This window comes from Leuresthes tenuis, unplaced genomic scaffold (assembly GCF_036924035.1).
Source record: "Leuresthes tenuis unplaced genomic scaffold, fLeuTen1.0.hap1 SCAF_13, whole genome shotgun sequence".
NCBI lineage: Eukaryota > Metazoa > Chordata > Actinopteri > Atheriniformes > Atherinopsidae > Leuresthes > Leuresthes tenuis.
Window position 1 is genome coordinate 10,847,301 of NW_027325367.1, and position 21,543 is coordinate 10,868,843.

A 21,543-nucleotide genomic window follows, 5' to 3' on the forward strand; every position below is an offset into this window, starting at 1 on the left:
TGCTTAACACAACTTTCAAGTGCTTCAAAAATATAAGTCGTCGCTCTGCATGTTTTGCAGGAGCTCCAGCGGGACATAGAGAAACACAGCACAGGTGTGGCTTCAGTGTTGAACTTGTGTGAAGTCCTACTGCACGACTGCGATGCCTGCTCGACAGAGACAGAGTGCGACTCAATCCAGCAGGCCACCAGAGGGCTGGACAGACGCTGGAGAAACATCTGTGCCATGTCCATGGAGAGGAGGCTCAAGTCAGTACCTCCTAAATTCACATTACAGCAAACTGGTGGCAACATCCAGTTCTCAAAACAGTTTTTAAAAATGTATTTTATTAGCTTTTAAAGCATGCTGTTGTTACTGTTTGGTAGCACTAACATAAATATGTGTACACATCTTAAACTTATCTTTTAGAAACACGTGTGACGTTGCTTCCCTCATTTTTCGACTTTGTTCTGTACAGGATTGAGGAGACATGGAGGTTGTGGCAGAAGTTTCTGGATGATTACTCCAGGTTTGAGGATTGGCTGAGGACCTCAGAAAAAACAGCAGCTCTACCCAACTCCTCTGGAGTTCTTTATACCGTTGCAAAAGAGGAGCTCAAGAAGTTTGAGGTGTGTCCTTTAGACAGCTACATTTACAGTGACTTTGGACATCTACATAGCTGAATAGTAAAAAATGAAAGAAAATAAAGAGAACTCTAGAAAGACAGTTACTGCAGCACATTGGAAACAGAAAGGGGGGAGGGTCTTGTCGCTGAAACTTGTTTGCACTGGTCTGCTCAGCTGCTGCAGTCCATCTCTGTGCACGTGCACATTCTTGCTAACTAAATGTCTGGCCTAGGATATGGCCATCTGCTTTGCTGTGCCTGACTAGAAAATGAATTCAAGTTAAATAACTGTTAGTGTTGATCTAAACAGGATCAATCAAAATGTATTCATTTTGCTCCTGACTTCATAGTGTGATTAAGATGTAAAATGACCTCTTTGTGAGTGTATATGAAAAGACAGGAGCAAAACTTTGATGCTTCATTAAGAGTCGTAACGTGTGAATGTGTGCGTTTTGTCACAGGCCTTCCAGCGTCAGGTACAGGAACGCCTGACCCAGCTGGAGCTCATCAACAAGCAGTACCGTCGTCTGGCCCGAGAGAACCGCACGGACTCTTCTTGTCGTCTCAGAGAGATGGTGCATGATGGGAATAGGCGGTGGGATAACCTGCAGAAGAGGGTGGCTGCAATCCTGCGCAGACTAAAGGTAGAATAGGCTTGGCTTAATGACTCTGAGGTTTTTAGATTAGTTTGCAGTTGAGGATGTTTTTATCTAATGCATCAGTTTATTACTTTTTATTAAGAAACGGCAACTTATTTTTAGAGTGTGAAGGAAATAAACAAAGCGGAGTTGTTTGTCTGTACCTACACAGCACTTCATCAGCCAGAGGGAGGAATTTGAGACGGCACGAGACAGCATCCTGGTGTGGCTCACTGAGATGGATCTCCAGTTAACCAACATAGAGCACTTCTCTGAGTGTGATGTACAGGCCAAAATTAAACAGCTCCGGGTAAGAAAAAACATGTTTATGTATTTGAATTTGTTTTCTGTTTTTTCTTCATTGCACCACTTAAAATTGGAAATTGAGCTGACTTAACTGTGATGGGACTCTGGTGTTACTTAAATGGCTACACAATTCCATAGTCTTTAGGGAAAAATAAAAACATAAACAGATTGATATGTGTTAAATGCAGGCGTTCCAGCAGGAGATCTATCTGAACACAGCAAAGATTGAGCTGGTGTTCAGGCAGGGCGAAGCTCTTATTGAGAAAAGCGAACCTCTGGACGCTGCTGTGATCGAGGAGGAGCTTGAGGAGCTGCAGAGATACTGTCAGGAGGTGTTTGGACGAGTGGACAGATATTTCAAGAAGCTTACACGACTGCCTGTGAGTGAAGATACACATAGTCGAGATGAATTTCTAATAATAACAAGAATATTCATCCACTGGAAATGTCAAAATATGCCGCACACCCTTTTTCCTTCCTTTCTGCTTTTCTGTTAACTTCTTCTCCATCCCTCCCAGCTGGTGGATGATGAGCTCGACGGTTCAGACAGAGAGTTAGATATGGAAGAAGGTGGAGACCTCTCCGAGCTGCAGTGGTGCGAGCCCTCTGCACCACGGACATCTAGCCGCACTGCCTCGGGCACAACCGCCCTCATCCGGGCCGACCGTTCAGGCAGAGACACCCCAGCCAGCGTGGACTCGATCCCCTTAGAGTGGGACCACGACTATGACCTGAGTAGAGGCCTGGAGAGTCCTGGAGGACGAGGCAGTGGAGAGAGGAGCAGAGGGCAAGTGGAGGAGGATGAGTATCTGAGGACAGCTGCCACAGTGCTGTCAGGTTGGTCCAACTTTCACTGCGTGAACAGTGGATGATTTACTTATTAATTGTCTGATTTCTTGTGGATTCAACTGTTATTTCAAGAGTAAATAATTCCCAAACACCTTGACAGGATTGTGTGATTTGGCACTCATTTTTGTGGCGACTCTAAAACCTTCCTTTGAAATAATTACCTTTCTAGCTTTCTTTAGAAAACACATAAAACAGACTAGATTCCGGGATAGAGCGGACAGAATAAGAGATCTGATGTGAATATTCAGCTCACAACAGATTGTCAGATATAATGCATTCAGTCATGCGTAAGTAGTGTATGTTGTGTCTCTCTTCCCAGATGTAGTTATCCCAGAGAGCCCAGAGGCCTATATAAAACTGACTGAGAACACATTGAAAACATCCTCTGGTATGAAACAGCATGAGTGCAGGGAGCATGCAAGTCCAACTAAATCCTGCTTTTTTGAAAATAGATTATTACTTGGAGGTATCATTCAAGATTAAAAATCTCTTTGTAGCTGCATGAAACACCATCACAAAGTGCTGCTTTCAGTCATTGCATAATTTCTTTGCTTTACTTACTATTTACAGCATTCATAATGATGTTGGCCTAAAACTCTTTCTGTCTGTGATGACTCATCATTTCATTGCATGCCGTACTAATGCATGCCATTTCAGTATAATATTTCAGCAACAGCATGCTAAAAATCCTTCACTGAAAACTAACCCTGCAATTCCATAAAACCGCTTGTGGTTTCTGTTCAGGTGAGCCAGGCCAGCTGGAGGCCAGTCTGAGACAGCTGGACCAGGCCCTGGATGCAGGACGCTACCACCTCCAGCAGAGAGAGGCCACCGTCAGCCCCGACATAGACTCCACATACATGGGCTACGTGAGTCTTCCTCGTCCACATCAGCATCTTCTATCTTAAATCACATCTCATGTGATTGGTGCATCATGCATAATAAATCACCACGATATAAAATTGTCACACCTAGGAAATTATCTTTTAATCTGTTCAAAATGTATCTATGATTGCTTGGTGAGTTAGCTCACGGTAAATATTTTGGTGTAGGAATTGTCCCAGTTTAGAAGTTTTCTATAAATATAGCTGCTATATTTATCTGGAGAAAAAAAATCTTTTTTACTTTAAGGAAAACAAACTATCTTAAAACGGTTACGAACACATGAAATCTGTATGATCCTCACAGATGCGTCTGATGGGAGAGTGTCGCGGCAGTATAGATGCTGTGAAGAGAGCAGAGGAAGAGTTGACTGAGGATGAAGATGAGATGCCGGGACTCACCAACCCCACCAGCACAGACACACAGAGCGCTGGTTAGTTGCGCACACACACACACACACACACACACACACGCATTGTACATTTCACTGTTCGCTGCTAGAAACACTAATTTCTTTTCTAGGTGTGATCGAGCGCTGGGAACTGATCCAAGCTCAGTCTCTTAGCGAGAAACACAGACACAAACAGAACCTGCAGCAGTGGCAGCAGCTGATCTCAGATCTTCAAACCACGAGGACCTGGCTGGGTCAGTCAGAGGTCGAACTCAGCCAGCTGCGAGGGCTCCATCTCAGCACGGACATACACACTATCCAGCAGAGAATCAAGAAGCTCAAGGTTGGTGTCGTGTATATCTTGTATTATTTTAAAATAACTCTAGTTACCATAAAAAATAACTATTTCAAACAGAAGAGTTTCTGCTAAAATGTAATTGAAGCTTGGCTTTCATGGCTTTCATCTCTGCCTGTGGGAGGAAATCTTCAAATCCAATTAATCAATTAATCTCTGCAAACATCAGATTTACACTTTAGGTTTTGGTTCATCCTTGGTTTGTACACTCTGTCCCTTTCTGTGTCAGTCCCAGTACAGTGTATTAGCAGGAATTGTGCACACAGTACAGTTTATCATGAGCTATATGACCTTACTTTTATAACGCCAAAACAAAGGTGCTGGCAATATTCACACACCTGTTCTCACCTCGTCTACTTTCAGCTTCTGTTATCTAGTCACCTTTAAGTCTGGACTGGGTCGTGGCTGAGCACCACTATAAATAATCTTTTGTCATGCTTACATACATCTCATCACAATCAATTGAATGTATCTTCCCTTCAGGAGCTGCAGAGGGGGATGGATACTCACAAGTCAGAGATTCTGTCCATCAACCTGAGCAGTGCAGACTTCCTACAGTCAGAGCCTGACTCTGAGGAGGCGTGGGAGTTGCGGGACCAGCTGAAAGAGATTAATTTGCGCTGGGATCGTCTCGGAGCCTCTCTGGAGGACTGGCGAGAGGAGCTGCAGAGGGCACTGCTGCAGTGCCAGGTACTAAAATCACAGATGCTCTGAAGTAGCCTGCAGCATAATGAGCATGATTTTCTTACTTATGGTTTCTAATTTCAAGCTGCAACAGAGACACTTATACATTTGCATATGAAAGGTTACAGAGCGCATCTTTATCATGACATTAATACAATTTTTCCAGGACATGCTGAACAAAGCAAATTTCAAAGGTTACATGTTAAAAATAAAACACATGCTGTGTCTCAGTGTATAAAAGCTTTCCATGATATATCTCTCCGTTCTCTGCACATTTTCACCCTCCGTGACAAAAGTTTGTACACCTAACTACAAAAAAGGACAACCACCTTTTTCCTTCTTCCATGAATGCATTTGTATGATCAAGTGTAAATGTTAGAATTGAATTGAATAGAATTGAAAAATAGACAAACAAAATCTTGTCGGACAAAATACAACTCCTAAGTTTTCCGCTTTAACCTCAGGAGTTTCATGAGATGAGCCACGGTCTGCTGCTGTGGCTGGAGAACATCGACCGCAGGAGGAATGAAGTGGTGCCCATACCCCTCAAGGCTGATCGTGAAACGTTACGATCTCATCGCAAAACACTTATGGTATGTCTCTTTTAAATATGTGCACACCAGTCTTTCATCACTGCTATGCTGTAGTCTTATATCACTCAGTGTTATTTCACACTCAATATCTCACTAATTGGGTTCCAGGCCCTGAAGGGTAATATTCTTTTCATTATTCACCAAAACGTACAAAAAATACACATAACAGACAGAAATATATTTTCTCCAGATAAAACAGAATACAGTCAGTTTGTTGGAGAGTTCTGGATGTACTACACATGTTTCAGGACCTCTTTACCTACTCACATTATGACCCAGAACACCTCAAAACACAGGATGAAAAAAGATAAAAAAATGTCTGATAACGCATCACAAATACCTAAAATATCAATTGTAACACCTTCTGAAAGAGTAAGATAGATCTTCATATGTCAGAACATACACACTCATTAATGACTCCTTTACCCTCCCGCAGCAAATCAAGCGTGAACTGGTGGACTCGCAGCAGAAAGTGTCGTCTCTTCAGGAGCTTTCGACTCAGCTGCTGGTCAACACTAAATCTCAGTCTCTGCCGCTGCAGTCACAGACCTCAGAGAAGATCCAACCTCAGGGCAGCGACTGCCTGGAGGCCCAGGAAAAGGTTCATGTGATCTGGAACAGGTTGAGACTGCTTCAGAGGGAGGTCACTTCAGATCTGGAGGGACTGGAGAAGAGACTGGAGGCCATGCAGGTCAGATGATACTGACTGCAGGATGTATCACCTTATTAGTTTTCCTTTAATCTAATTATTAAAGAATATGTTGTTGTTGTTTGTTTTTCAGGATTGTTTACCTGTACCATCAAGCAAATCAGAAATCCATGGATGCTCTGGTTCTGGGTCAGAAGTGACCGCCCAAAGCCGCAAACGTTTGGTAATGTTATTCCTCATAATGTCCATTAGGGGGCAGTAGCCTTGTGCTCAAATAACACTTTTCTAATTACTACATACTCCATTCTTTTCCCAAAATAGACATTTCATAGATATTCCTACCTCTTTTTTTCTTTTTCTTTTTTTTTTTTACAGTAGAAATGTGTTTCCCCTTTGCAAATGCTCTGCTAACATATACATTAAATTTATAGTAGTTGATCCCTCTCACCCTCTTTTTTTTATGAGATGCTGCCCCACATCATGTTGATCTGCCAAAAAGGACAAGAAAACCTGGCTTTTCGTTTTGATGTAAAACTTAATGTGCACTTTTGGAAAAGATGCATGAAAATAAACTGTTTTCTATGTTTTTATCGTGATAACAGTTAAATGTTGAATTTCAAGAGTTTATTTTGGCTAAACTTTTTAGGATTTAGTCCTGAGAAGCCAGATTTCTTGGTTTAGAAAGTCAATCACCGTCACAGATTATGTTGCTGCTCTTTGGTTACTGATGATTCTTTCTCTAGCAATGTTATGGCTCTCTTTATGTTGTTATTTGATTTTCTCTCATCTAAGGCTTTGCCTTTATTTGCCCTGGACTGAAACATTCTTTTCTTTCTTTTACCCCTCCCTGCTCATTATGCGGTACAGCCCCGAGGCAAAAGTAGTAAGGCCCACCCAGGACACCCTGAAAGCAGCCCACGCCACAGGTACCTCTCTCCTGGACTCTAGAAACACGGGACGATGATGGAACCAAAGCTCCAGAAACTTGATTTTAGTCATTTATTGTCAAATCAGCTAAACACAATTATCTGTGCTGTATTTACTATTGAAAATTTTGATAATTCTTCCATTGAATCCCTCGAGGCTTTAACCCAGTGTTCCATGATCCTCCCTTATTCTAGAGATTTTGTTGTCAGCTCTTAAATGAGCAGGGAATCGCCTACATCAGGCTGCTCCCTTTCTCCTTTAAATGTTTTATTTCACTGCTTCTCTTTGCCCTGCTGCTTTTCGAATGGCATCATGAAATATTGCTGTCATACTTTTTGCTTCTCCTTTTTGAGTGACTTTGTAGTACCCTCTTCCCCCACTCGATGGCACTGACTCAGCCTGAATGAACATCCTCAGCTCCTAAGACTTTAGCTTTGTTTTTCTTTCTCACGTTTCCTTCCTGTTTCATTCTCCTCATAGTTTTACAGCAGGATATGGCGCTGTAACTCCTGCAGGGTTTCCTGCTACGTTAACTCCCACTCTCTCCTCTGTTTCCTCTCCAGACCTTTTAACCCACCTACCTCTGACTCTCATATCGTTTCTAACTCAACATTTGTGGAACTTTCATCAACACACAGACCTGATGATGATTCAGCCTAAACTAGTCTTGCGATGAGTGTTGTAGAAGAAAAGTCTTTGTCTCTCCCTAGCAGCATCATATATATGAGGGAATAATGTATAGTAGCAGGCTAGTGAATCAAGCAAATCAGGAGATGTTTGGCCTTAAAACATGATGCGCACAGGCCTCCTCACAGCTGCAGTATAGTATGAAGGTCGAAGGCTAAATGAGACTGACTGCATAGCGAATAGATAAAGGGATGTGAGCGTATTTGACCCTCCTTCAGCCTCAGTAAGGATGAGTCGCAGTAAGAACATAACGTTCCTCCCCTTGAAACTTGGCTCCAACTGTGGAAATCTCCAGAGGCTTTTGGCATTTCTCCCTCCTCTGTTTGGAATGATACGTGGCATTGAACTCTCACATAGTCGGCTCTAAAGCCAAAGTGTCCCCCCTCTCCCCACTGACAGTCACAGCCCACTATCTACAAATGCTTGTGTTCAGATATCTGTTGTACATATGCTAGTGGTTGTCGGGTGTTCTCAGGTCTCGTTTGCCAAACATGGGTAAAACAGTATTTGCAAACGTCAGGTTAACTAAAATTGTTCACGATTTTGTAAAATCCCAATGTGAAGAAATGCAACGAATCATCATACGACCATGAATGCTGAGAAGACAGAAGATTATCAAGAAGGTTGACAAGTTCCTGTCATTTGACTCAGTTGATCAATCATTTCCCCTCTAGCAACTAAGATGCTCGTTGGTCAGAAAATCCTCGCTTACCCCTGACAGCATACAATATGTATAGTAATACATTGTTAAAAATCATGTTGCAAGTACTAATCATTGATCACTCTCTTTAAGCCCATAAGGTTTGGAGCATTTTTTTCCCTTATACAACACTAAATATCCTCAGTTTCCATAGAAAAAAAACTGTTCTGTAGTGGTTTTACCGCGCAGTAGTGATTTGCAAATACTTGTAAACTCAGTACTGCTCTCTTCTGTGTTTCACTGTTGCCCATCTTCCTGCAGCCGGAGCAGATCACAAGGCGCCGCTGGATGCGTTTCCTCCCGTTCTGACCTTCCGGACGGTGTCTCCCCCTCCTCCTCTAAGGATCAGTCCTTCCTGCTTCGGGTCTTTAGGGCCGCGCTCCCCGTCCAGTTGTTCCTGCTGCTCCTCATCGGCCTGGCCTGCCTTGTGCCCATGACGGAGGAGGACTACAGCTGCCACCACGCCAACAATTTTGCCCGCTCCTTCCATCCAATGCTGCGTTACACCAATGGGCCTCCGCCCATATGAGGAGCAGCAGATTTTACTTACCTACTGCTTTGCCAAGGACACCACTGACTCCTGTGAATGTTTCCTCTTCACCCTGTGCCCTAAAGCAACAAATTCTTCCCCTGCTGGAGGGGTCACTTGCATTATGAAGTAATCCAGAGGTGATTTAAAGACTTCTTGACTCACATTGCACACTCACTCTCCAGAAATCACCTCAACCCTTTAAAGACTTTCCAGAATAGACGGACCTTCATCTGGAGACCCCTTCTCCTCAGTCCAAATATTTGTTGTTTTAACTTAAATGTGTATATTATTTTTAAGGTTTCTGAGGAAACCTGTGAAATCATTGAAAAACAAAACACTATTTATATACTGTATGTTGGGAGCCAAAGTCAGCTATGCTTTTTGTCCATGATATCCGGTGCTGCTACCATTTTATTTAGTGTTCAGTCAGCTAACAGCTTGTTAGAACTGATGAAGCTAAATCACGACCTTGAGTGTGGGATATTGTACCTGTAAAAAGTAGAGTAGGCTTGCAGTTTGAGTAGCAATCATTCACAGTCTTTGGTGTGAAGAGTTTCATTCCAAAATGACACATTTGAAGATCTGCTCAGACAAAATGACTGAAACAGCACAGAAAACCTTTAGAAGAATGAGGTGTAGCTTAGATTTTTTTTTGTTTCTTTCTTTTTTAAAAAGATCCTGCCTGAAATGAAGTTTTTACATGTTGTTAAAGCTAAAAACTAAACGCCAAGCACTGTCGAAGGTACTGCACTGAAGCCCTCCAGCCGAGACGGCAGACTTCTCTCCCTAAAAGCCAGTGCTTGTGTTGCTGTTTTCAATTTCAGTATTTAATTAACTGGGGAAAAACTATATATATATAACAAAAAAAATGTGCTCTCTTGATTTAAAAGAATGAACTGCTTTGTATATTATTGTTTGAAATGCCTTTGAATACAAGCAGTTATTTTTTTAGTCTTCGTTTTTGAGCATGCACTTGAAAATCCCCTGCTTTTAAGAAAGCCAAACAATCACTGGTAGTGTTTTAGAAGGCTGTGAGGAGAGATAGTGTGCTTTGTAATAACTGCGATAATTATTCCGCGCTGATGGAAGATCAGAATCACGGCATTGTTAAAACCGAATCTGTAAAGAAAATGAATATGAAAATGGTTATTTATGTATGTACAGTTTGCTAATTCATGAAGATTACTCTCTTTGCTAATAATAAAACATGAAGTATTTACTTGAGTTCATTTTTGGGGGGCCTTTATTTTTCATTTAAATTCAAGGAAACCATAATGAACAAGATTTTCCCAACTTAAGCTTTTATTTATATGCACAGTAAACAAATGACAATCATGTGTGGTTTGGTTAAATTTGCACTTATCTTGGCTGAAGTGGCTGAAACATCTTTGCTTAGCTCCAATCTTGATTTGACAACCCAAACTTTAAATTTATCTTGTTTTTTTTTTGTTTTGTTTTTTAATTGCCTTTATCTTGACAACGTACATTTAAATTTCTTGGCATTTATTTATATCAGAAACTTTGAGTCTATTTTCCCTTTAGTTAACATGTAGGGAAAATATTATGGATGATCAGCTGTCAGCTTGGTTAAATGTCCCATTCTGACTTATAAAATGTGTTTTTTTTCCTCTCACCTGTCATAAATTAAATTCAAGACTGAAAGAGGAAGCATAAACCAAAGAGAAGGTATTAGCTAGGCAGTTTGCTTTTGTAAATGCTTCAAATAAAGCTAAGTTACAGGGAAATCATTCACAACTGAATAACAATCCCTTAATCTGGCAAAAGATGCTAAACTCGTCCCAGCCTCCCAGTTCTGATTGTCATACAGTGTATGACTGCAAGCAAAGAAGAGCAAGGTGAAAAAGACTGTAAGTTCTACCTACATCTGCTTTATGAACATACAGAAAAGGAAGCTAAAGAGAGGAGCCTGGGTGATTCTCTCCAAGTCTGAACATCCAGCTGCTAAGGTTGGTAGCTGCTGTTGCTCCACAGTCTCCCTGAAGAAATGTACCGGCGGTGTCTCATATCCACCACGCAGTTCAAGTCTCATTGCTGGAAGATGTCTCTTCACTGCCAACACAGGCATTATTTTACATTCATTTGGTGGACCCTTTTTTTTTGTCCATAGGGAGCAACACATTTGAGAGGCCATGTCTCCGCATGTCACTGCTCCAGAACATTTCAGGACTAGAGTACATGCATAAGAGCAGCAATCACGACTGATTTTTTTACCCTAAAAGGCTTATCAACTGCCCCAGAGGGCAAATCCTGAAGTATTTTGTCATGGTAACATTAAATAAAACATGTCCATAAAGTATTTTATTTCATAGTTTAATCATTTGTGGCTTTCTGATTATAATGAGGAGCAATGAGAAGGAAAAATGCTTGCAGACTGCTGCAGCCTAATATTGTTACAGATATATTAGTTTTACATTTTTTCTTATTTTTCAGCAGGTGATAAAACATTTTTATAATGACAATATTTCAGCTGCTGCCGGTAAAGGTGTCAAGGCCGGAAAAATAAAATTCAAAAGAAAAAGTCAAAAATCTGAATTTCCCTTTCATTCAACCAAATTTCAGAAACATTTCAACATATATCTAAGATTTGACTGAGTGATTAGATGGAAAGTAAGTCATAATCAATGTCTATCTTTGGGAAAATGCATCCTGGTCTGACTGTATCAATATAACTAATGTAAATTTGAAATGAAAGAATTTTGCTTCACTGCCTTAAGACTTTAATTTGTACTTTACTGTAGTTTAGGTTTCAGTTTGGGACCAGAAGACTTTTAATGAACTATGCAGTCTCACTGATATTTAGAGTATAGCAACTAAACAGAAAAATGTCTGATCAGATTCTTATCATATCTTCTTCCTTTAGTTGAATCAGTTCAAAAATAAAAACAATCACACATGAGCTGTGATATTTGGACTTATGGATGAGTCAAAGCAGCCAAAGTCAACATGCAGTCACTGAATTAGTGAATGAACAGTAGCAGGTCGTGGCTTTGATGTGGCGAATAGACAAGAATTCGTGCTCTTGCAGGCTCGATACTGAACACATACATGCATGGAAACGTGCTCACAAATACACATATTTAACGCTTGACAAAAAAGTACTGGGATCAAACCTGTACAGAGATCGCTGTGCATTACATAAAATTGCCCAGCAGTTAAGGTTGGCTTCATTTTATCTTGTAATCTGTGCTCTCAGATTGATCTTGCCATTGGCAGCTATCCAAAATTTATCGGATCTTAGCCACGGCTGATTTCAAAATGTATTTGATTTATCTCAAACAGGATTTAACTTTCTCTGTGCGTATACTGTACACAATACCTGATGTTTAGTCTTTAACAGTTATTTAGTGTTTTATCATCCCTTATATGCAAAAGTGAAAATAATGCCCATTAGCCCCTTCAATGCAAGAGAAAGTGCACTTTGGTCAAGATGAATACACAGTAAAATTAGCTGCTCATTGTTTCAAATCACTGTGGCTAAACAGCGTGCCAAAATGTGACCCAACACTTGCTGTTTGGAAAATAAAAAGATGAAACACAGATATAATAAAAAGGCAGCAAATAAGATTAACCACACTGAAACTCAGACTGTTCTGAGCAAGCGCAGTTCAGAGGAGGAGCTTCCCCCTATTAGCTATAAAATCATTTTTATCTCATTTATAAATAATTATCCAATGATATGAATTCAAATAAAACCTGCACCTTCCACTGCCAAACTGCATGTATCAAGCACAAATGTGACCTTTGACCTTCAGGTGTTGCTTGTGCTCCACCTCATAGTGGGTGTTTGCAGTCAGAACGGGACCCTCCGTACTGCAGGACACTAGGAGCTGAGGGGGCTCTGCTGGGGCCACCTCCAAAGCTGCTGCTGCTGGTGGAGGGTGGGTCTATGTCAGCTTGGGATAAGGACTGACCTTCTTTGACTGGGCGGTGGAGGCGGTGAGCATCAAGCATCTCCAGCAGCAGGTCATACAGTGGCACTTTGTTCTTGCACTTCATGCTGTAGAGGTGCTCCATGCCTTTGTTGCTGCAGGGGGTGTAAACAAGAAGGAATTGAGAATTTAAAGTTGCTTTAGTCAAACAATGAGTTGAAACTTCAGACAGCTTTTCTTTGATGTCAGAGAAGGGGCGAAGAATCTGCCTTACTGACGAGACTAAAAACCTAAAATAAAATAAGCAACAAAATACAGCTCTAAAAAGAAACCTAAACTTTTGGAAGCATTTCTGTTTTGAAACACTTTATGAGATTCTCTGGGTGACGTGAGGGTTGAGAAACATATGTCAAGATCTAATGACTATTTTGTGCCTTTTCTAATTTGGTTTTTACCTCATGTGCCTGATGTGCGAAAGCAGTAGGAGCAGCTGGGCCTGCCGTCTCGCCTGCTGCTGAGCAGAGTATCCTGATTGGCTGATATGATGTATGAGTGCGTCGGTGATGGTATCCAGCATGTTCTGAACTGCCACACTGTCGTGAAGGGGCTCCATTGTGCCAGTGCAGAAAGAAAAGGCACCTGACAAATTAAACCCATTAGTTTCTTGCATATTGCCCACTTTCTCAGACAAAAGGAGTGATATAACTAATACAAACATGCTTGTGCCAAATTTCATGAGCTGCAATGATAAAACTCACCCAACTTGCTATGGATTACTGTTAAAACAGTCATAGAGTTGACTCATGCATACAAATGAAAGCATTAATTTAGGATGATGTACTGTAATCAAACTGTAATCAAAAGTTCATGCACCTTGTGCCATCCCACAGGTATTTCAGTTGTCTGAGTATAGAATATCTCAATCTCCAGGACAAACACAGCCCTGTGTGCTGTCTCATGTTGTCATAGGAACGGTTATTGGGCTTATTGACGCTACAGGCCTTTCCAGAACACTCTGTTCGCCTAATGTGCCCGAGCAGCACTCAGTGCTACACTTCTGTGGGTGTAGTCTGTAACTGCTCAATATTTACTCTTGAGAACAGAGATGGAAACCTGTGACATAGCGTGCATGCAAATGAAACTCTCAACCATTGGAGCGTTTCGTTTGCTGGTGAAATGTGCCTGACGCATATTGGCACCGTTCTCAGTTTGCTAAGAGCAAACCAAAGGTGATTACAACTGGAAGCGCAGACAGACAAGATGACGCATCGTCTTCAAACAGGTCGCCTTACCAGAGTTGAGCAAGATGATAGCTTTAAGGCAGACAAATTCCTCAGGTTTGAGCTTGAGCATGCGGAAGCGGGAAGCAGTGGCCAGCAGCATGTCAAAGATCTCAGTCATGCCCTCAACACAGTCTCCTTCACTCCTGGAAAGCAGAATGTAAAATAAATTAAAAAACACAAATCAAGGTTATAATCGATAAAGCAGAAAAATCCCTGAGGATTAGACAAACACAGGCATGTGTTTTGGTTTGCGGTGGTACCATCAGAGGAAGAGGAATCTGACTTCATCTGCAGCCGTGAAAATAACTGGAGTGGCTAGATAAACAACTAATGGTCTAAATCACGGCAATGCTCCATTTGTCGGCACAGTTGAAAAGTGAGGGAAAGATGGATAACATCCAGTGGTTGCAGTGCAAAATAAACTTGGACAGCACACAGGCAAGGGAATGTGTCAACCCTGACCCACAGCATTTTAGTCATCATGTCCAATTGGTGAGGACACTCATTCAGGGGCCAGGTTTTTAGAGATAATCTCTGTAATACACTTTTGAATCAGATGGGACCATCAGAGTGTAAAAGCTCTGTCTGCATGTCTCCCTCGATCCTCTCACTGTCTCCTCTTCTCTCTCCATCTCTCTGAGATAGATAGTGTGGTTTAACCAGCCTGTTTACTCTGAACGCGGGGGGAAAAGGAGTGAACAACCTGTGCCTACAAAGCAGAAAACAGCCATGTCTCCCTGCATCTCTATTTTCTGGTCAGCTCTGTTCAGCACTTTCTCCCCCTTCCCTCCTTCCCTATCATCTTTCCCTCTACTGTTCTTCACTTTCCATCATTCTTTGCATTGAGGCTTTGATTAAATCTCAGTTGCGTTTCCAGCTCTGCACTGTAATGATAAGGAGGCATTTCAAGGTGGTTTAGAGGCTGCTCTCCTCTCCATGGGGAACATGAAATTAGTCTTTCACATGTGCCAGATGTGTTGAGATGGCACAATGGCTGGCAAGGTGTGAAATGAAAAATCTACAATGCTGATGTATCACTCTTAAGAGCAGGCTGAAATAAGAGAGGGAGGAGAAATGTGGGACAAAGCAGGGACAAAGAGTTATAAAAGAAGAAAAAAAAGCATACAAATGTGTCTGTCAGTGCAGAAGTCGGGCAAGATTCCTCTCTACCTGTCCAGTATAAGGTCCTGTGCAAAGATGAGCTTGCCGGGGCAGTGGATCGACCTCCAGATAAGCCCAATCATCAGCACCTCCAGCCATGAGCTCTCCAGCAGCAGAACCTGATCATGAAGGGACAGCTGCAGAAAACCTGAAGAAAAAAACCACACATGCATACTTTAATTGCACACTGTGGGCGATGTTTGTAAGGCAGAATGTGCTCCACAAGATCTTCTGCCCACCTTCACCCCAATAAACCTAAAAAAAAACATGCCTCCTCTTGTTTTTTTGGCAAGGGATAGCCGTGTGCAATTTCAAACTCTCAGCTGTCATAAGAAGCCTTATCGCTGGCTCTCAGCTGTCTCAGTTCATATGTAATTACAGCCAATTCGCTCCTATTGTCCCCCTCTGTACCCTGTTTGAGACCTCTTCCAATTAAAACTGTGTATCTGGGCTTTTAGTGACGCACAAGGTTGTAATGCCTCGAAATAAGGATTTACTCGCCCTGTCAGATGTATGTGTGTGTCTGTTTGTTTCAGCGTGACACACTTTATACTGCATTTAAGCTCAATGGGGTGCCAACAGATTGACCAAACAATCCTCTCAAAGGTGATGACCGTAATTACCATCACCTTAATGGCTCTGCATTTGCGCAGAGGCCCATCTGTGCTTTTACTCTAAAGGTCTTCCAACTCCTTGATCTTGCCTAACAAGTCATCAGGAAGCCAGAAGCATCTGTACATGTACATGGATGTTTAAGAGACACTGATTCTATGTTTTTGAAAATGACTTCTAAATTAGACCCGACATACATTTGCAGATCTGCTGTGCAAATATTTATTTACTTAAATCTAAAGCTACAGACTTGAGCTTGATGCCAAACAGTTGCAAAGCTACCTTTTGACTTTCACTTAACTACAGCTATTAATCATTAAATTATATTATCATCTTTGCATATAGTCACCTCTCTGACTTCAAGAACTAATCACACTTCTGAACTGTGAGAAAAGTCTCCTGAGGCAATATGTTCAATCCTAAGTGGAAGCTCTAAGGCTATAGACAAGGTGCTATAAGTGTAGAATATTTGCCATTTTACAACTAATTTGTTGACACATATTTAAGATTATAGTGTGGAAGAAAGTTGCACATCAGTAGAGTAATCATTTCTTACCACATTATAAACAGTACATGTTTGATGTTGATGTTAATGGTCTATGACCCTCAGAAATTGTCCAAATTGTTGATCCAAAACACAGTTTAGGCAAAGTAGTGGGTAATAATTTTTTACTGATCTGTCAGTCTATCATCAGCCTGTAGATATACAGTAGTTTACAAAATGTCAGCTATCGCTTTTATGAAAAGAGATGGTTGGAAACAAGCACTGTTGATAACTTAATCAATTTCACTTAAGTTGAAAAATGGCTGACCACACTGCAGGAATATGTGGCGTTTTCTGCTGACAAAAAGAATTCTGAACAGGTATTGTCGTGTCTCCTCTGCAGTGGCGCTTTCTTTACTCAGACCTGGAAGCTTCTTGGCCCAGGCAATCATGTGGACCAGCTCCTTGTCAGCCATGCTGGTGAGCAGGGTCATCATGGTGACCTCGGTGTAGGGTCGGCTCAGCTTCTGTCTGGAGCAAAGAATTGGGGGCTCAGCACCCTGGAGCAGGAGAAGAACCTGGTGAGGATATAAGGAAAGATAGGCCATGTAACCAGCTGTACATCAGATTAAAGTGTCTACACCCAAATACCCTAAAGACCATTTGCCCTGTAAGACCAAGAAGGCTAGATTTTATGAGACTTCTCCACACATATCAGCACCTGTTCAGGAGGCATGCTGGTTGCTGAGGATCTTCCTCCTCCTCCAACAGGGCCGCTGTGTTTCCTACCATCATGATGGGATGCTGCTTTGTGTTCCAGGCCTTTAGCAACTTTGTCTCGGACACAGATGCCGGTCCGTCGCTTGTCACGCCGCAAAACACGACCACGGTCCTTGCGCACACCTTGAGGAAACAGCAGGCTTAATACCACGTAAGAGGCAGACACACAAAAGACGCACATACTCATGCATGTGAATCTTCAGACTTCATATCCCGTTCTTACCATAAAATCTAATGTGAAGATAACATGAATGACTAAGTGATTGAAGAGGTATGAAAACAAAAATGTGGTTGTGCTTTAATCAGTGGTTGCACTCTTTAAGAGGAAATCTCCTCAAGGTCATGGTAAAGTTCAAGCTTATCTGCATCCACCAGCACTTTCACTTTTGTGCCAATGCTCTCTGCTTCAAACCAGGATTAATCAATGACAATTTTTGTTAGTGATATCAGGATATATATATATATATATATATATAAAAATCCCTTTTGTGTTGGGGTTTCTGCTCACCTCCTTTCATCATACCCACTTCGTAACATTTCCTAAGACGGCAAGCCTGGCAGCTCTTCCTCCGATTCCTGTCAATAGTACACTGATTGGTCGCTGGGCACATATAGTCATTGTGACCTGGAATGGAAAAAAATCCATTACTTTCAGCCTTCAAGTCCAATGTTCAGTACAGATTTAGGTTATTTAGTAGCCAGGAACACTCTATTCCCCATTCCCCAATGAGATGGAGAAAATTAAAACATGGCATCTTAACTTTGTCATTGCCATGGAGACTATTGGTTTCTTTATGACCAGTTCTTGCTTGTAACAAAATGCATCAATATGCCAGATCATCAAATCATGAGCAAGCTACCAAACAGATGAAGCTTTCCTGTTCAGACAGACCAATTAAAACCTTTGAGGCTGGAAAAATATTGTTGATGGCTTCTAAGTGAAAATAACAGAGTGAAATCACATCTAATGTAAACTAATTAAACGTGCTTGCTTCATTTCAGGTGTGCTAATTTCCGACATGCATTCTCTCCTTTATCTGTGAAGTGATAGTGATCTAACTCACAGTTTGACTGTTTATTTTCTCTCGAGGTTACGAAAGGGGATTTGCTTCTGTATAGTGAGTCCACTAAACCAGTGACACATCCTCATTTTTTTCATCCTGTCTTTTAGGGATGTTCTTCAGATTGCTACGTGTCTGATCGCACAGCATTAAATGTCTCTGGCTGACAGCAAAAAGCACTTTTTTGACGCACAGAGCAGTTTCTTCATGACAAGACTATTTACGAAGTTAAACATCAAGCTGTACTGTGTTCTTTCTAATGAATATTTTCCATGACACATACAACAAAACACATGATTTAAGTTGGACAGTTTCTGAACAAATTGCCCTTCTACCTTGGATGCTCCTCTTGAAGAAGGCCTTACAGCCCTCACAGGACCACACCCCATAGTGGTATCCAGAGGCATAGTCACTGCACACGGCACAGAAACGTGTCTCTTTGGCCACCTCAAACTCCCTGACTCCAACCCCGAACTCCCCCACACCGCAGGTGTCGTCACGGGTGCCACACTGGTCCTCTCTCGTGGCTGGCTGATGACTGGATCTGCAACAGGCCTCGAGTTTTAATTCGATCATTTTTGTGCTCTCATAAATTGCGACGCAAATAAAATACTAGAAACAATCGTATTCAATAACAAGCATAAAACCATTAAAAGCAAATGTCTGGATGAGTTTGATTCAAATATAATAAAATCTTTTCTCATGTTTGAAAGTTTTAAATCCCAGTTTGTCAATTAAAGATCAAATCAAACCATAACATCTTGGCTTTAATGTGACTATGGCTGATTGCAAGAGCAGACTCCTGTTTTCCACCTGAGTCAGAAAACAATCTCGACGTGTACTTCTGTTGTTCTTACGTATTGTTCCTCTTTCAAGGCCCTTGACAAAGTCCTTAATCTCTGGAATTAGAAACCAGGACAAAGCTTGATCCGTTATATAGAGATAATGGTAACGTTTTGTGCAAAGCTTGAGATTGAAAAACTATGTGATTATATAAGTATGTTTTATTTATAATGGCATTTTGGGGACTCATCTGAAATGCTATTGCCAAAACTCACAAATATTAAATCTAGTTATGCAGCAGTGTTTAGCACCACTGCCACTCCACTGGACTCTTAATTAAAAACAAACTAGCTCAACTTCTCTAACTTCTTCATGGAATATACACTTAAAATATGTACCGAAAACATGACAGCATCAGTTCAAGGAGCTGAACTGATTAAACAAACTCTACAGTTGTGATTACACTATTTCTATCAGTTTCACAATGAACACACTTCTTCACAAACGGATAAAACAATCAGAATCAAGCACTGAATTAACTACTGTCATCAAATAAAAGTACCATAAAATTTGCTTCCAAATAAAATAGGGGAGGAAAAAAAATAGACAACCTTCTTTCATTTCTCCAGTTTGGTGACTCGTTCATGAATTAAGTGCATTGGCTTACCTGTAGACGGGTGTTGAGGTGGTTTCCAGATAGTGATGGCTGGGTGCATGCATAAATGGACTGAGTCTCGGGCTGGAGGGCACAAACACCAGAGGACTGGTCGGCCCGCTGCCAAGAGACTGGAGACTGCCATCAGAGGGTGGTCCATGGGCATCCAGAGGACCAGAGTAGTAGCCAGCGGTGGAGTGGCTGTAAAGAGGAGTCGGGGCAGGGGTGGGGGCGGCATAGTCATATGTCCCTTCCAGGAAGTCCACAGCTGCAACCCCTCCAGACCCTCGGCTCTCTTCAGGGTACATGTCACTGAGGGGGCCACGGGGCGAGGGCAAGAGACGTGGCGAGGAGAGGGTCTCCAGGTCTGAGGAGGCTGGGCTAATCCTGGGTCTAAGTACTGGTCCGAACGGCTGCCTGCTCTGCGCCGGGCTCTGCCTGAGCAACATCACAGCACAACAGCAGTGATAAGCAACATGATTTAGACGCGCTCTCCCATTTGCTGGGAGGAGGAGTGGAGTGGTGCTCTGCCTCTCTAGTTACTCGTTTCTTTCTCTCTCTGGGTCTCATCCTCCTAACGATGCCTGTCAGACAACTTGGAGGGACCACTGAGTCCCTTTCCCCTGTCTGCCTTGAGCTTCTGGTCACCAGGCTCCAAAAGAACAAAAAAAACATCTGAAAAGACTACTCCCAACATCCCTTAGATTTGATTTTTTCCTCAGTATAGTATTTCCCTCTTTTCCTATAATACATCTTTTCTGAAGTGTGGGAGTGAGGGAAAGCTAGTGGGAGAGGGGAAAATAAGGAATGACAGAAATAGTTATTCCCAAACAACTTTCCTGTCTCTTCTCCCCCACACAGCTATTCCTACTTCACCTTTGTCTTACAAAAAAAAATAAGAAGCTTTTATTAGTTGCAGCTGGATCCCAGATTGAAGGCACGGCACACAAACAGTGCAACTCTCTGAACATTAATCCCTCATTTAACCGATACCGAGCGCATGACTAAGACGCATGGTCAGTGCACTTGGAGAAAAATGATTGAATACACCTGAGAGTCAGCAGTCAGTCAAATCACAGAGTAAAAGGTGACAGGAGTATAGAAAGATTCTAAAGAAATCAAAATCCACCATGAAAATCTACTTACCTCTTACACATGAATCATCCTCATATCTGCTGCGCAACACAGGCGTTCTAATTCCTCCCTCTTCCTCTCTGCTTGCCTCACAGGCATATAGCTGGGCTCACTGAACTCAATGGGATCAGTGGAAAGGTTTAAAAAAGGATAAACAAATTAAAGATGCAGCCAAATCAATAGTCACGGTGTGTTTAAGTGCCAGGTCACCATAACACAGCAAACAAAGCAGGAGGTCAAATCTCATTCTGACAGCCAGCAATTTCACAATCAATCCTAAATAAGGGAACCGATTGTTATTTCTACATTTCTGATGCTGTACAACCTAAATTCTCTTTTTGTGAACATTATATTCAGAGTGACCGAAGCAAAGCAAAAGAACAACTTTGGTTACACCTAAGAAGAGGACATACCACCACGGTAAAAGCAAAGAGTGACTGTTTTAAAGCAAATACAGGTTTGAGGGAATCAGTTTTTGTGTTTACAATACTCAAGTTCTAGGTTTGTGATCGTCAGGGATCCTTTTCGTCCTTGGATGTTTGGGTACCAGGCGTCAAGGCTTTTTTAAAAAAAAATTTTTTTAAGTGAGCAGATACCTTTAATGACACAAGAGAACTGTTTTTAAGTGATGAACAGCAGCTGTAAAATCAAACTGGAAATGTTGTTTGTACAAGCACAAAAAATTTTCCGGATGAATTAAAATGATGAAATGATGAATTCAAGAGTCCCAGCTGTTCAATTTCTCTCATATATTTAGCTTATACCAGCAAAATTCATTAAGATAAACATGATCACATGCAACAACCGATGGCCACCACAGAGGGAAAAAGGGAACATTTACAACAAAGCTTTCATCTCTGTGCAAAATCTTTCTTGAGTAAACAGCCCTATTTTCGGGACATG

The 21,543-nt window shown here is 41.6% G+C and overlaps 2 protein-coding genes across 6 annotated transcripts in view; one reads left to right on the top strand and one right to left on the bottom strand.

The window, feature by feature from the left end:
- syne1a (spectrin repeat containing, nuclear envelope 1a) overlaps positions 1–9,648 on the top strand; it is a 111,843-nt gene extending 102,195 nt beyond the window's left edge. For 3 of the 5 annotated variants that reach the window (XM_072361711.1, XM_072361712.1, XM_072361714.1), the window contains 16 exons: positions 61–248; positions 458–608; positions 1,066–1,248; positions 1,415–1,552; positions 1,737–1,928; positions 2,067–2,385; positions 2,717–2,785; positions 3,142–3,266; positions 3,586–3,712; positions 3,802–4,013; positions 4,509–4,715; positions 5,174–5,302; positions 5,739–5,993; positions 6,085–6,174; positions 6,819–6,877; positions 8,527–9,648. In XM_072361711.1, the coding sequence (XP_072217812.1) occupies positions 61–248; positions 458–608; positions 1,066–1,248; positions 1,415–1,552; positions 1,737–1,928; positions 2,067–2,385; positions 2,717–2,785; positions 3,142–3,266; positions 3,586–3,712; positions 3,802–4,013; positions 4,509–4,715; positions 5,174–5,302; positions 5,739–5,993; positions 6,085–6,174; positions 6,819–6,877; positions 8,527–8,794 (2,712 nt within the window). In that variant the 3' untranslated portion in view covers positions 8,795–9,648. The remainder of the gene's footprint in view (positions 1–60; positions 249–457; positions 609–1,065; positions 1,249–1,414; positions 1,553–1,736; positions 1,929–2,066; positions 2,386–2,716; positions 2,786–3,141; positions 3,267–3,585; positions 3,713–3,801; positions 4,014–4,508; positions 4,716–5,173; positions 5,303–5,738; positions 5,994–6,084; positions 6,175–6,818; positions 6,878–8,526) is intronic. The other 2 variants (XM_072361713.1, XM_072361715.1) reach the window with 2 other exon arrangements.
- A 584-nt stretch (positions 9,649–10,232) lies between these two features.
- On the bottom strand, positions 10,233–20,984 carry esr1 (estrogen receptor 1). The gene is made up of 10 exons (XM_072361716.1): positions 20,653–20,984; positions 19,519–19,944; positions 18,404–18,612; positions 17,516–17,632; positions 16,949–17,130; positions 16,652–16,805; positions 15,141–15,279; positions 13,980–14,113; positions 13,143–13,326; positions 10,233–12,842 (listed from the first exon to the last, which is right to left on the bottom strand). Exons 1-10 carry the CDS (start codon positions 20,661–20,663, stop codon positions 12,590–12,592), a joined length of 1,809 nt encoding a protein of 602 aa, XP_072217817.1. The 5' UTR covers positions 20,664–20,984; the 3' UTR covers positions 10,233–12,589.
- Positions 20,985–21,543: the final 559 nt, after the last annotated feature.